The sequence below is a fragment of the Eptesicus fuscus genome, chromosome 15 (assembly GCF_027574615.1).
Source record: "Eptesicus fuscus isolate TK198812 chromosome 15, DD_ASM_mEF_20220401, whole genome shotgun sequence".
NCBI lineage: Eukaryota > Metazoa > Chordata > Mammalia > Chiroptera > Vespertilionidae > Eptesicus > Eptesicus fuscus.
The window spans coordinates 40,900,755-40,916,527 of NC_072487.1; the positions used below are offsets into that span (position 1 = coordinate 40,900,755).

The following is a 15,773-nucleotide window of genomic DNA, read 5'->3' on the forward strand; positions in this document are numbered from 1 at the left end:
TGGCTGCATGTAATTTATAAATTTTTGTTCTCTTTGAAAATGGTCGCCTCAAATAAAATTGATTAGCCAAAAAAAATATTAGAATATATTTATGCCACAGTCTGTGTTTGAAATATGAAATAGACATTAAACATTTAGAATGTCTACAACAATTCAACGTCATTTAGCAGGTTATTAATGAAAAGCAATAAAAATTAATTGAATTGACATGGCTAAGTAACTAATTTCTTAAAATGTCTTTAATAAGAGATATTTCTATGGGGCAAACATCAAAGCTATTCTCATGAGATGATGAACTATATTTTAAAATATTATCAAAACCATTTAGAATCATCCCAGAATCTAATCTAAAGAAGACCATATCTATGTTTAAAATTTTACCAGATTATAATTTATTAATTTTCATCTATCATTGTAAAAACTAAAATTTTCACTTACAGTAAGAAGAGAGAGAGAGGGAGAAAGTCTAAAGGCAAATTTTTACAGAAACTACCTTGTGGATGTAATAATAGATATTATCAAATCGTTTACTATGACACAGAACATTTCCTGTGTGTGCACTGCAAACGTGGTAAGAGTAGCTTGGGAAGAGGGTAAAGCAGCAAAGCTCCTTAGTTAGTTGGAGCCATCAGTACTGCGTAGAGACGATGTTCAGAATCTGACCTAGGGCATCAATAAGACAACCAAGACGTGGACTTTCAATGGCGCATAAGCATTATGTCATTAATCGAGGCTTGGATTGTAACAGCCTATTCTTATAAGGTGACAAATTAACCATATGGCTACCTCATAGATGACAAAACTAAAATGTATTAAACTCTGTGGGGTAAATACACCCACAGGCAAATCTCATATACTGACATTTTTAATACTAATTGAAGCTGATTGATTTGCGTATTCTACGTCTTCAACTCACCAAAATGATGTATTTAATGTTTTTATTTTTAAACACAATTAAAAAATAATATATAAATATATACATACTGCAAATGTAATACAGATAACAAATTCATTTAAGCCCATTTATGCACATTAGTAACACACCATGTGGCAGAAAGACTAGGGCTACAAGAAGACCCCTTGGCGATTTATTTTATATTAAATCCCTAATGGCCTCTCCTTATCTTTGCAAAAATATGCACGAAAGTCCAGACTATGCAGCCATTGAAATGAATGGTTATTTATTTGCTAAACGAGAACCCTATGTTTAATGTTCCTTAGACATAAGGTAGTCTGGAAAAGTCGCATTCCTACAGCTCCATACATCATTTATTTTACATACCCTAACTTCTCACAACAGGCAGCGGAAAAATATCTCCGAACAGCATTGTAAGTTGCTGAGATTTTTTTTGTTTCTGATTCCATTACTGGAAGATTAAATGTTAACATGTTTACTTGCTTCTTTAGCAACAAAAACAAATCCATGTACCATATTGCTGCCCAACACATGAAGGAACAATATAAAATGGAAGCAAGTTTGCAAATATCAAAAAACCAATGTCAAGCAATGGGTGAATATCCAAAGTTCAAACCTGTAAATAAACCTTGATTAAACACACAAGAGAAAGCCTCATGTACTTGAAATTTGCTACAAAAATACACATACTAGTGATTGGAAAGTTCTAATACTGTGTTCTTGCTCTTTCAAAGAAGAAAGCTTTCTTCCCTTTATATAATGTGTTTAAACTTGGTCCAGGACATAATAGCTTTTAATCTTCATGCTGACACTGACACTTTCCTGTAAAGTATGGTTCAGTTTAAAATCACTTCATTTCAGGTTCACACACCAAAATGTTGTAGGTACAGGGCTTTCCTTAGGAGAGAGGAGCAGAAGCAAAACACATTGTTTGCTTCCTCCCTCAATGCTTTCTCCATCTAACTTCCAACAAATTCTCATGTAGTTAAAATTGAGAAGGTTTTTAAGAAGAAAGAATTCCCACCTGCCTGGCATACCTTAGTGGTTGAGCATCGATCTATGAACCAAGAGGTCACAGTTTGATTCCAAGTTACGAGCTTGATTCCCAGTTATGGGCTCGATCCCCAGTGTGGGGCATGCAGGAGGCAACCAATCAATGACTCTTTCTCATCATTGATGTTTCTATCTCTCTTTCCCTCTCCTTTCTCTCTGAAATTAAAAAATATATATATATTTTTTTTTAAAAAGAAAGATTTCCCAAAGAAACAAATACCAGGCAGGGAGGAATGTATGGAATGAGGGAAGGGACAAGACCACCTTCCTTACTTTAGAGGAAACAGTGACTCATGGTTTTCTATAGATATACTAGAGGCCCAGTGCATGAAAATTCATGCACTCAAGGGGTCCCTCAGCCTGGCCTGTGCTATCTCGCAATCTGGGACCCCTCGGGGGATGTCCACTGGCCGGCTTAGGCCCGTTCCCCGGGGGGGATCAGGCCTAAGTGGCAGTCAGACATCCCTCTGGCAGTCTGGAAGCCCTTGGGGCATGTCCACCTGTCAGCTTAGGCCTGCTCCCCGGGGGATCGGGCCTAAACTGGCAGTCGGACATCCCTCTGGCAGGCTGAGAGCCCTCGGGGCATGTCCACCTGCCTAAGCCGCAGTCAGACATCCTTAGCACTGCCAAGGAGGCGGGAGAACCTCCCGCCACTGCCACTGCGCTCGCAGCCATCAGCCTGGCTTATAGCTGAGCGGAGCTCCCTCTGTGGGAGCGCACTGACCACCAGGGGCAGCTCCTGCATTGAGCATCTGCCCCCTGGTGGTCAGTGCACGTCATAGAGACCGGTCATTCCACTGTTAGGGTCAATTTGCATATTACCCTTTTATTATATAGGATACAGAATAGGCAGGACTCATAAGGGGCAATTGTGGTATCATGCCATGGGGCTAATTCTTACCTTGATCCTGTGTAAAAAAATCAGGCAAAGCCCATGATTTTTTGGGACACCTTTAGGTAACAAAGCTTTTAAAAATCATTTCAATTCACAAGATGTAGTCTCAATTGAGTAGTCAAAATTGCAATCTGCTATAGAGTGGTGGGAGGGGATGTGATCTCCTCTTCATTCTTTCCCCAGCTCTACTCCTCATTCATCTCCTAACTCTAGTTCCTGACTTCAGTGGGGTTGGAGCATAGGGAAGATGAGGTCTAAGGAGTAGGAAAGTTATTCCTTCACTGTTACTTTCTAAAGTTCCTAAATTCTGTTAGAGCTTCTGCTCTTAAAGGTGGGTTACTTTCACGGGCTCTGCATGGATCTGTCAGGCCTCCCATCTTCTATCTTCCCTGTGCTCCTGGACAGTTGAAATCCATTTCTATTGCTCACTTTCCCAGCCCTGAGGAAGCTGGCTCTGCCTCCCGCTTCTCTCAGCTGAGATCTGCTTTGTTTTCATTTCAAGTCAGCCCTGTAAGCAGGATCTCTGAAAAATGCACACTGGCCCTCCCTTGCCCATGGCCAGATCGGGTTTATCATAAGTATTCCTTCCTGCATCCACTACTCTGACAATTTTCTTGGGGAGAAGGCTACTCCACACAACCACCTGTTCTGTGTCCCCACTGTCAGCACAGCCAGTCAGCACATTTCCTTAGAGTTTCTAGGCAGGAGTGAAACACAAGCAAGCACACTGTGTACCCCAAACTTGAAGGGGCACATATGAGTCCCTCTGAGTGGGCCGTCCAGAACCCACTGTCCAGTTCAATGTGAGGGACTGATGCTTCCTTGCTCTTAATCAAGCCCCACCCCAAAGCTATTGAGTCAGAACTCTGGTATCCTGTATTGGCCTATTAAAGCCTATTAGAATTACCATCATTCCTAAATTTAGGGAGGACTGAAATAATTTTGTTGCAGTATCAAATCCATATTTTGGCACATAGGTGCTACTCAATACACGTTTGATTTCAAATGACTATATGAATGGGTAAATTAAATAGATGCATGAAATCAGTGCATGCACTCAAGCTCTCCTCTTTAACCCAGGTGTGCCAAATACACATCTAATCTGATGGGCTGTAAGCTAAGCTGGTGATGTTAATGAATGTAGTATAGATTGGAAGCGTCATTGTTTGCACAGGTAGGTACAAGATGACTGGTTTGTGATAAAAAGAAAGCATCCTGACCCAGCTGGTGTGGTTCAGTGGTTGAGCATCGACCCATGAACCAGGAGGTCACGGTTCAATTCCTGGTCAGGGCACATGCCTGGTTTATGGGCTCGATACCCAGAAGGGGGCATGTAGGAGACAGCAGATTAATGATTCTTTCTCATCATTGATGTTTCTCTCTCTCCTTTTCCCTTCCACTCTCAGAAATACATATATCACCCTTAAAGGCCAGAACAATGTAGAGTCACCCACAGGTTTTTACAGAGTGGAAAGCTTGGCAAGAGCATATGTGAAGAAACTGAAAATTAGGTTTCATATTGGAATAATGAAAAAAAAAAAACTAGTCTAAAATGTTGGAAGGCAAAACAAAGCCGAAAATACTTAATGTCATATTCTACCTTTTCTGGAAGAGTCTTTTACAGTTCATTCATTAGATAAAAATAGACCTATTTCAAAGGGTAGCCACGAAGGTTCACTGAGAAAATAAGAAAATGTGTGGTACATAGTAAACAATCAATGAATGTTGGCTACTATCATATTAATTTTTCATTTGAATTATTCAGGGTATGGACTCTAGTGCCATCCTTAAGTACAGTGAGCATTAAATTATTCTTTTGAAGAAATAAGAAAAGACAATTATCATATCACAGTCTAGCACTTAACCCTTTTCCCTTTTCCACCACTAGGCGACACCACCGACCTATAATAATCCACTCTTCTCCAAACAGGCTCAGCACAGCCAACATTAGCAATCACCAATGGTTAACAAACAACAAAAAAGATGTCTATTCTAGAAGTACTATCCTAAATTATTCCTTTGTTTGAGTCTTTTTATTTATCCGAATTGCCACTGGCTGTTTGGTATAAACTTATGATTTCATTTCAGTGTGTACAAAAAAATGAATCCTTGTTACTTAGGGAACCAATTCAGCTTTTACCTACAAGGATGGGGAAGGGGGACTAACACAGTCGCAATCCACTGTTTTTGTTTTGTAGATGTTTCTTCTGTCACAAGCAAAGGGAACAATTTTCCTTTCGCTTCACAGCCTGCTTTTCTATGACAAGTTGATACGATGTAGTAGTAATTAACTATTAAAATATTGCATCTCATTCACAGGAGCATTACAGACAAACTAATTTAAACCAAGGTCAGGTCTCCAAAGCAGCACAATAACTCTGAAAGCAGGAGAGAGAGAAAAATAAATGAGAAAATAGGTAAGCAACAGCTGCTATTAAAAGCAACACCAGGCAGCTAACACTGGTCTGACCACATTCCTAAAAAATGTAATTAGCCAAATCCTTCCAGAAATTAAGCCATCAAAATGACATTATAGTACACTTAAAAAATGTATTCACAGAGTGAAAGAGCAGTCATCCTAGCATAGCACTGTGTCCTGAGGGGTTCCCTTCTCATAAAGAAAGATGCAGAAGAGAATTCAATAGTGTACTATGAAGAAAGTTCAAACTGTCCCAGATATATTTTGTGAAATGCTATTTCTTAATTCCCTCAGCAGTGCTGAAGTTGAGAATGAATTCATTTAATAGGCTGTTTTCTGGTTTCTTTGTCATCTCATGAGATGATAAAAATGACTAGAATCAAAGCTTACCTATTCACTTTCCAAATAGCAACATTTATTAAAGGGCAATAACGAGAGGATTGAATTCTACCAATACCATGGAGCTCATTTCTCAGAAAGGTGGGCATTGACACCCGATTTCCTTCATAAGGAAAGGGTCAGCTTACCTCCTCCTCCTCCTCCTCAATGATTTCAATAAAACAGGATTGCCTTCTGATTGCTTTTGAAGGTCTACAAATGTACAATTTTTATTTCTATAAGATGCAGCAATACATGAGTTGATTCAAAATGCCTTCTGATAATATGCCCATTTCCCCAAAGGTGACGGTGAACGTCCAGGAGAGGTCCCCAAATAAGGTGGCACAGGTACCAGAAATACAGCATCAGAGCGGAGATGACATATGGAAAGATTTTTTACTGGCTTTTTAATAACAAACGTGTGCTGTAAAGTTACCAGAAGGAAGTGTGCTGCTGCCCAGGTAGGAGAAGTGACAGTGAAAAATGGAGCAGGGCTTCTGAAAGGAGCAGATGGACAAATGGAAAAGGGAGAAGCTGTGCGAACCTACCAAGGGAAGACAGAGAATATTAAACATGGTATGGAAACTCCATGATGTGGCCCAAAGAGCATTATCAGAACTCACTGGTTCCGCCCATGATGGCTGGAGCGCAGGAGGAAGGTGATAATCCAGGACTCATTCCCAGAGAGAGCCAGCTCTGTGAGCCCAGCTGAATAGGAGAGACACAGCGTGGGGAAGACAGGGCTTCCAGGACAGGAGTCTGAGTCTCCGGCGCACTGTTTCCGCACATCTCTTCCCAATCTGGTTTTTGACGAATAAAATTGTAGTATATTTAATCGTGGCTTTTTTCTCCTGTGTGTGTGTGTGCGTGCGTGTGTGTGTGCGTGTGTGTGTAAATGCTTAAGATCTAGTCTCTTAACACAATGTTACCAACAACTACCAACCCCGTTTTGAGATATCACATTGGCACCTTGAACTTGGCCATGGTAACAGTATGTATTTACACCATGAAAATCGGAAACACTACATATTAAAGCCTGCTTTACTGCTTCATTGATTGTTTAGTGCAGGTGTTGGCCAATGACTGCCCACTCGCCACAGTCAGCACTCTGCGTGTCTGAGTACAGCCCGTGAGCCAAACACTTTCAGAGAGTTGTTATTTTAAGTTCCTACATAAAATCCTCCATTTTGCCTCCTGGTCCACAAAGTCTAAAATATTTACTGTCTAGCTCTTTATAAAGAAAATTTGCCTTGTCTAGACTTAGGGAGGTAATGGAGAAAAAGTTAATTATGCAGGCTAAACTTAAAGTGGATTGTGGGTCTAGCCATCACACTGTGAATAGCACAAAAAAAGTCCCCAAAACTCCTGAGGACATGTTCTTCTAGTATTTGAAAACTACTCAGCAAAGAAGTCATGTTGTTGACAAATAGGTGAAGTTCAGATAAAAATCTTGGTTTCACTTTCTTGTTACAGAAAATAAAAATATCAGCTACATTATTGTGGAAACAACACTTGTTCATCAAGGCAACCAAGAGTTGCACAAAAATTAACTAACTCATTCTGTGAGATTCGACTGATTATATGTAATTTAAAGAGTAAACTATTTGTAAATTCTGTGCTATATATCCTTTATCTCAGATACATGGATAGATAGAAAGATAGATTGATTAACCACCCTCCTCCCCTCCAGAGAGCTCTCATCGTTAAACATTTCCCAGCACACCAACGCTGCCTGCCCTTTATCATCAGTCTGTGCTGACCTTAGAGACTGGCATGAACAATAGAACATGATGGAGGTGATATTCTGAGACATTTTACATTAGGTCACAAGAAGTGCAGCTTCCACCCGAGTCTCTTAGAAAGTTCACTCTTATTTTTCTTTCTCTCCTTCCCTCCCTCCCTCCATCTCTTCCTCCCTCCCTCATTCCTAACTCTGGGAACCTAAGTGTCATGCTATGAGAAACCCAAGCCAGGTGACAGTCCCCACTGAACTCACAGTGGATCACCATCTGACTGCAACAGTGTGAGAAACTGGGCAAGCGCTGCCCGGCTGAACCCAATAAATCTACAGAACTACAAGAGCTAGTCATCTGTTTTCAGCCTGTGGGTTCTGAGGATGGCTTGCCACACTGCAGTACCTAACTGGAACACCCGTTTATGTTGAGGAGGAGGAGGCAGTGAGGAGGAAGCAAATTGGACTCAACACATCAGGACCTCAAAACCCCCAGGTCAGGGTATTGCAGCTCTGTTCTATTCCATGGCCTTGGTGCGAAAGCAGTTGCACAAGCATGTTGGGGTGGGGACCTAATGAAAAGGGGAAATGGTAATGAGTAATACACACCCACGTTTGCATGTAAATCTAAATCACACAAAGTCATTCTCCACTAGAGATGCAGCAAGTAAAAGACCATGAAATGGAACACGGACTCTACCCTGTTCATTAACTACCAATGAACCACATATGAGCTTCCTAGAATGTCATGCAGCTCCTCCCACAGCTTTCTTCTTATGCACAGAGTCAAACAGGCATGTCTAGGCAATGTCACTTAAAGCCCCCACAGCCTCCAGACAAGGCCATGTCATCATCACACCTGATCTCATTACCTCATTCCCACTGCACAGTTGTCCAGGGAAGTCAGCGGGGGTTTCTGGACTCTGAAGAGAATTTATGCCTGGAGCGGGCTCTGCATTGTCTATACTTCCCCTTTTCACTCTTTCCACGTCAATGCATTTTTTTTTTTCAGTGTTTCAGAGAGAAGTAGAGAGGACAAGGACACTACCCTATGCCAAAGATTGAATAATGGATAATGATTTCTAAACCCTGGATCAGCACGTGTCGTATTCCTGCTGCAAAATGAGAGCTAGAAAAGCTGTACTGAGTCATTTTTTTTACCATTGAGGGACATAAATGGCCATTTAAAGAGAAGTATGGCTAGAAGAACAGTTAGATGTGACAGTGTACCTGAGCCAATGAAATGTGAGCCGAAGAGATCGATACTATGTTCAGACTGGACACATAAGAACTTCCCACCATTGGCCCTCCAAGCTCATTTTCATCATGGCAGAGAGGATAGAGATGTCCGCATGCAATCTGGGAGCCATGGATTGAAGACTGTCTCTGAATCATTTCTGGCCACCCAACCAGGAACACCAAATTGGATTGCTACATGAACAAAATATGGACAACTCCTCTGCTGAGTGTCTGAGATTTGAGATTTATCTGTTACAGCAGCTGGAGCTATCTTAACCAATGCACAGGTAGTCACAGTACCTCTTCCTCACAGGGTTGCTGGAGGATTAAATGAGATAATGTTTACAAGTCCTTACTCTACTGTCTGATACACAGTGAGCACGCATCATCAAATGTTCACTCCTTCTTAGCAAGGAGCAGTTGGCAGACCTGGACCGAAAAAGGAAATGGAGGCACTTAATTAAGAACCTGGAGGAGAGGCTGTGTATATTTCTGTTGGTTGGCCAGTTGGCTTTAAAAAATCACCTTCAGTGTAAACATTTGGTGTTTTGAAGAATATGCTAATCAAAAATAATATGTGCTTCCCCCAAATGTTTCTATGCATTCTATGACAAAATAATATAGGTAAATACTCAGAGGTACTTTCATCCTGAACTCTTAAAAAATCAGAGCTCAAACAATGAGAAATCACATTTAGAGCTAAAAATTAGTACACTGGATTTCTCACTCTTAAATCACCAGTTATAATAGTCCAGTGATGCTTCACTGTGGCCTGAGTCAATGTTCCCTTTTGTCAGGGAGGAGTGTAACAGAGATCTCAGGAATTCATTCCGGCCTGCGCTCTGAAGGCTAAGAGGAAACGCTGGTATTTTTCCCTCTGCAGTGTTCCAGGGTACAGCTTGGCTGGAACCTCTGCAGGGCAGAATGCGCTAGCAGTCTGAGTCACTTTACCAGAATGCAGCTCATGTGCTCTGTTCCAGGTTTCAAATGACAGTGTCTGGTCATGAGGAGGCCCTGGGCTGAGAGCACAGCAGAGCCGCAGAGAGAAAACAGGCGGGATAAAGGAGACAACATTTCAAGAGTTGAAAATCCCCATTTAAAGGAATTGGTGTGAAATAAAACCACATGGTAGCAATAGATAAGATGTGCTTAGCAGGCAACAGGTTCATTCGGATAGTTTTATTCTTTTCAGTTGTCTGGAAAATGGCTACTTTTATTGATAGTGTATGTTATGGGTTGAATTTGTATATTAAAGATATTGAGGTCCTAACCTCCAGCACCTCAAAAATGTGACCTTATTTGGAAATAGGATCAACGCAGACATAACAGTTAAGATGAGGTCATTAGGGTAGGTCCTAATCCAAAATGACTGGTGTCCGTGTAAAAAGGGGTCATTTGGACACACAGAGACATGCATAGGGATGATGGGAAGATGTATATGATGATTTCACCAGCCAAGGACATTCAAAGATTGTCAGCAAACAGCCAGGAGGTAGGCGAGAGGCATGGAACAGATGCCCTCTCTCCCAGAGCCTTCAGAAGGAACCAATCCTGCCAACACCAGATCTTAAACTTCTAGCCTCCCGAACTGTGAGACAATAAATTTCTGTGTAAGTCACCCAGTCTGTGGTGCTTTGTTTTGGCAGCCTGAGCAGACTGGTACATTACGTATGAAGGAATACATCATAATGCGATTGAGCAAAATAAAAAGGGGTCAAGTCATTACCTGGTTATTGTTCTTTCTGAGGAATGATGCTAATGACTAACAGCCCTTCAGGAGATGCTTCAAGGAGGCATAATACTACCTGGTGTTCGCAAGGGAACCATTAATGTAGTACTACCAGGCACATCCTTAGTTTCTTCAGTGGTACCTCATTCAAATGGAAAGATTTTTCTCTTCCCCTTAGATCGTAATATACTGCTTTACTAGGGAGTAAACTAGGATGTACAATCACCACTTCAATCTGCTGGCAAAACAATAAAGGCCAAGTGTGTTCCAGTTAAGCATGTGCGTTAATATCCATAAATTCCCGTCTTTCTTTTTTTCTGATTAAGGCTTTATTATTCTTAATGTTTATACTTTTTAGTTTTTAAAATGGATTTTGTTTTTGGCAACTTTTATTTTTCTATAATGGTTCCACCACTAAAATGAAGGACTGAAACAGAATCAAACCCACCTGTGTTTCTCTTTTGATAAATAAACTAGCAAGCAACGAAAAGGGCACAAAGGATGAGGTACAATGATAATCACTGAAGTGGAGTCCAATATGTGGTGTGTGCTGTAGTCAGACTCAGAATGACCTGGGAGGAGGCCATGTGAAATGAGACTATAGTGTCTTTTCCATGGTCCTCACTTCCGAGTCCTGTTTGTAAGAAAGGCTAACCCCGCCCCCCGCCGCCATGTTTCTGATAAGGCCATTTTTTATTCATTGCTCCTCAATGTCACATTCATTCTGACTTCATATATTGAGCAAAGCATCGAAATTCAGTATTATTATAATTACTTCCTTTCTATGATAGGTCTTCCAATAACTTCTATAACCTTGATTAGATTACAACTCTCATTTGTGATCTATGCTACAATAAAAATAAGAGACAAAGGGTTTAATAGCTTTCTCCCTTTAACATAGAGGGCCAGAGACAACCATCTGTCAAAGGCAGTGATTTCTACCTCCCAAACCAATACTTCAATCTGAAGAACATGCTGTGTATGTTGCAAGGACACAAATCCTTCTAATTTTCTCAATATTTCTACCCAAGAAAGTTAATTGGGTCACTAGGCAAATAAAGGCCATGACATGTACAACTGTGGAATTGCAGCATTGCAAAGACCGCTGACAATGTAAGGAATCTTCTTTCTCATTTCCCTGACATGCCACGGGACCTCCAGTTGATTGCTTCCAGTGACAACAGCTAACTATTTGCATTTTGGGACAGCTGGATGAGCAGTACTCTCTACAAATATGTGGGCCATACTTCACTTGTTGTATGTCAGCCTTCAGACATAATTATCTGGAAAAAATGAATCGGGAAGCGACAAAGAGGATTGACTTAGATGCACAGCTAGGTGGCTTTGCTTTTCTAGCTATTTAAACTCAAAAGGAAATAAAAATCAAATATCAAAGGAACAAATCTCAGACACCAATATGTACTAAATACCTACTATGTGCCCAGCAGTGGGCCAGGAAATTAAAGGGAGATAGAACTCAAAGATCATTACCCTCAATTCACTTAAAATATTGTCTAACTATAATTAATATATGAAACAAGTTCAAATTAATGAAAGAGATAGTACAGTATACTAGTAAGTCCCAAGTTGGCCATTTAGGCTAAATTTTGCAAGAGTTCAGAGGGTGGTTATAAAAAAATGAAGAGTTTATAAGCGTCATCATGAAAATGGTCTTGACCATACTTTGTAGAACAAGTGAGATTTATAAAGTCATAGGAATTAAGACTATTTTTTTTTGAGTATATATCTAAAGGGCAATTCGACAGCTGTTCCAAAACACACAAAATAAAATAGTGTTGATTCTGTCACTATTCTAAAAAGTGAGGACCCAGGAATGGGAAAGGAATGCTGAAATACAGTCAAGTAGGAGTAGGAACTGGGGAAATGCCACTGCTTCTCAGGATAAGCTGCTGGGAAAAACCAAACTCTACCCTAAACTTGGGGATTTTTCTAACTGACAGATTTAATAAACAATGTGCATTTTATCTTTCAGAGAAGATATAGAATGTTATTGAGTTCCTTTGCTGTCTCTTGGTCATCTTTAATATCCCCATTCTGCACAAGTGAAAAGTTCCCATTCGGCTGATTAGAATTTAATCTGTGTACCCTCCTTCTATGTACAAATGTCCTCCATCTTCCCAGAAAATCATACAGCACTTCCAAGATGTACTTAACCAGCCTGATTAATTACTGAGCCTCTATGTAAATTATGTCAAGAATAAGGTGATCATTTTATCACTTTTTCAGCTTGCTAAACATTTACAGTTTAACATGTCTGACAAAGCCATTTGTACACCCCTGTAATATAAATGAAGGTACATTAAAGCTACGGTAAGTCTATAACACTAATAGCCTTCAAGTACTTTGCTAACTACAGACAGTTTCCTAAGCAATTACAAGATGTTCTATGTTAATTTAGAATGAAATTCCAAACAAGGCATTTAAAACCTAATAAGATGCTATTAAATGAAGGGAGACAGGGAGGGAGGAAAGAGAAAGAAAACCCTAAGGCTTGAACTAGGAGAAATGATTTTCAGAGCTACTGACCCTTGTAAGATCCACGTTTTCCTTGGACTTTTAGACACAAAACAGATCTCTAATTGAAGGTGATTATCTAGTTACTACATCCCAAATTGCATGTATTTCTTGTTTTGAGTTATATCAACATCTAATTATATGAAGCACTGATCAGTTTGTAAGTCCATAGAAACAGCTGAGTTTCCACATACAATAAGAATGTGTTCTTAAACTATGAGACACTATATAACCACCATGCCTGATTATCTTAAGTGACAACAGTTGCCTCCTGGTACTCATGTGGATCTAAGAGCTGAATTACAATATCAATCAATAGGGAATACATTAAAAAAATCACAGAAAAAAAACCACCACCTGGTTTGCTCTTGGGTTTTCTGAGGTATGAACACCCATATGCATGCCTGCTATTCCCTAGAAATATACATATTGATACAGTCACCGTTACCATGTGAAAAAAAATAAAAGAACGGCAACATACAATTAAAACCAAAAGACAAATTTCTATGCTGCAATTTTTATCTCCATCAATACGACTTGAGAGCTCAGTGCCTCAGTCAGAGGTGGGTAGCTTGATCAAGGCAATATCTATAATAATACAAGTATAATGTGCTAATTAGACCAGAAGACCTTCCAGACAAAGCCGGAGCTGCGAGGGAAGCCCGGGTCCCGGGTGCCGGCAGCCGGGGGAAGGAAGGCCTACTCTTGCAAGAATTTCGTGCATCGGGCCTCTAGTAACAATATAAAGAAATACACAAGGTTCTGCACAGCACCAGCGTGCCTCTCTAAAATATAATTCCCATTAGTGAGGTTAATTAAGATTAACACACAAGTCATTGAAAATCCCCATAGTAGACAAAGGATAATTTACCAAGGAAGCACACAAAGACTAGAGTCATTCATTGAAGGGATTGGAAGGAGGGTCTTATTAATACTTGAGATGTCATCATTGGTTACCAAAATGATATGTATCCAATCAGCTTACAAAGGCCAAAGGACAGCTTATTTTCTTAGAAAAGGTCTATGAACAATTCAGGGTGGCACACGGTGGCACACAGAACAAAATGCAAACCAGAAGTAAATGCAATCAAGTGTATAATCATTGCTATCAAACAGGTTATACTCACACATACATGTGCATATGTGAGGTATTGTTTTACTGAGATGAATCAACAGCACTCATCGACTTAGTATAGTGTTTTCACCCAAAATAATAACCTGCATTTCTAATCAAACCGATTGCAAAGAAGTATTCACAGCAAAAGCCGAACACTGACTTATGTGGTGGAGAGCGCTGTACCCCAGGTGCTCCGACGCCATCGTGGAAACTCTATCATTGCCAAAAAGCATTCCCTCCCTTACCTCCAGGGTCATGTTCACGGTACTGATGGCCACTTTTATTTCTCCATCTGTCAGTTCTTTTAGGTCCTTCAACATTATCTGTTCAATACTTAAACCTGTGGATGAGAAGGGAAAACAGTATGTTAAATTGCGGAACTTTTTTTTCCTAGTAATTTCAAGGAATAATTACTTAAATTATTTATCCTGTTAATTTCAATATTTCCCCACTAATAATGCTTTTATCCATCATAAACACACACACACACACACACACACACACTAAGGCAAAAATCACATTAGTGACAATATTTGCATCATTTAGGATCCCAGCAGGTAAAAGAATTCATCCCTCATAATCTAAAAGAAGACTCTTTAATGGCAGGACACTTACAGAGCTGTGGGCAGGACTGACAGAGAGAATAAACCATGGTGAGCGCCCAGAGGCTGGCAAAGGGACGAAGGGAAGAAGTGAGATCTGGACCTGCAGGAGAGGGGCTGCCAGAGACTCGGTGCCAAATCAGAAAGGGAGCAGGGAAGGAATAAGACAGCCTCTCTCTTCTTCGGGAGACCCTCATGGCCCACCTGTTACTAATTCTTCCCATTAACCAAACCCAATCAGAAGGCAATAATCTCCAGGGAGCCCAGAGCAAACAAGGGCAGAAGGTGCAATGGAGGGAGGTGGGCAAACAAAAACTATCATATCATACCTATTACTCAGAAATCTAGCCAAGTAATACCTAACAAGGCCATAATTTGCTTTCTGGATGCATTTAGGTGAGCCCCAGGTTTTCTAGTATAATTTTATTAAAAATGCACTTTATAAATGTGACCCATAAAAACTGTCATAATTAAGTTGGTCACCCTTGTAATAGGCTCTGACATAGGAGATACTGAATTACTTAAACGATGGGAGAAATCATCTGGAATGGTGAAATTATCTGGACTGCATAGTTGTGGTTGGCTGACCAATGTGTTTCAATGAAGTCTATGGCCAAAACTCAGGAAAGGGTCTGGCTTGACATTGAATAACCTCGCCCTCGGTTATTCTATCTGACTAGAACTATCCTCTTGGGAAGAAGACCCATCAGAAAAGCACATACATCCAGCAAAGCACATACATCCTTCCCAGATGCATGAAGACACCAGAGTCGATCACTTGCCTTCCTCCCAGTTTAGAACGCAGTCAATCACAGCAGTCTGGGAAACAGGTACTAAATATGTTTCTTTGACTCGAAGATTGAAAGGCTGCACTCTATCATACTGCAGTGTGAAATGATTTATAGACTATGTTGTGACATTAAAAGTTTGGCCTAGTTTTAAAGATGAATGACGAAATGCACACCATCATGCAGCTATACATTCCGTATCGTCACACATGTGCATCTGTAACAGAAAGTGTGGAACCCTGCCCTAGCCGGCTTGGCTCAGTTGATAGAGCGTCGGCCTGCGGACTGAAAGGTCCCAGGTTCAATTCTGGTCAAAGGCATATGCCTGGGTTGCAGGCTCGATCCCCAGTAGGGGGCATGCAGGAAGCAG

At 40.5% G+C, this 15,773-nt stretch overlaps 1 protein-coding gene across 1 annotated transcript in view; it reads right to left on the bottom strand.

The window, feature by feature from the left end:
* Positions 1 to 15,773, bottom strand: part of PRUNE2 (prune homolog 2 with BCH domain) — a 213,501-nt gene that overhangs the window by 127,455 nt on the left and 70,273 nt on the right. The window contains exon 6 of the mRNA XM_054727662.1: positions 14,259 to 14,353. Coding sequence (XP_054583637.1) covers positions 14,259 to 14,353 — 95 coding nt within the window. The remainder of the gene's footprint in view (positions 1 to 14,258; positions 14,354 to 15,773) is intronic.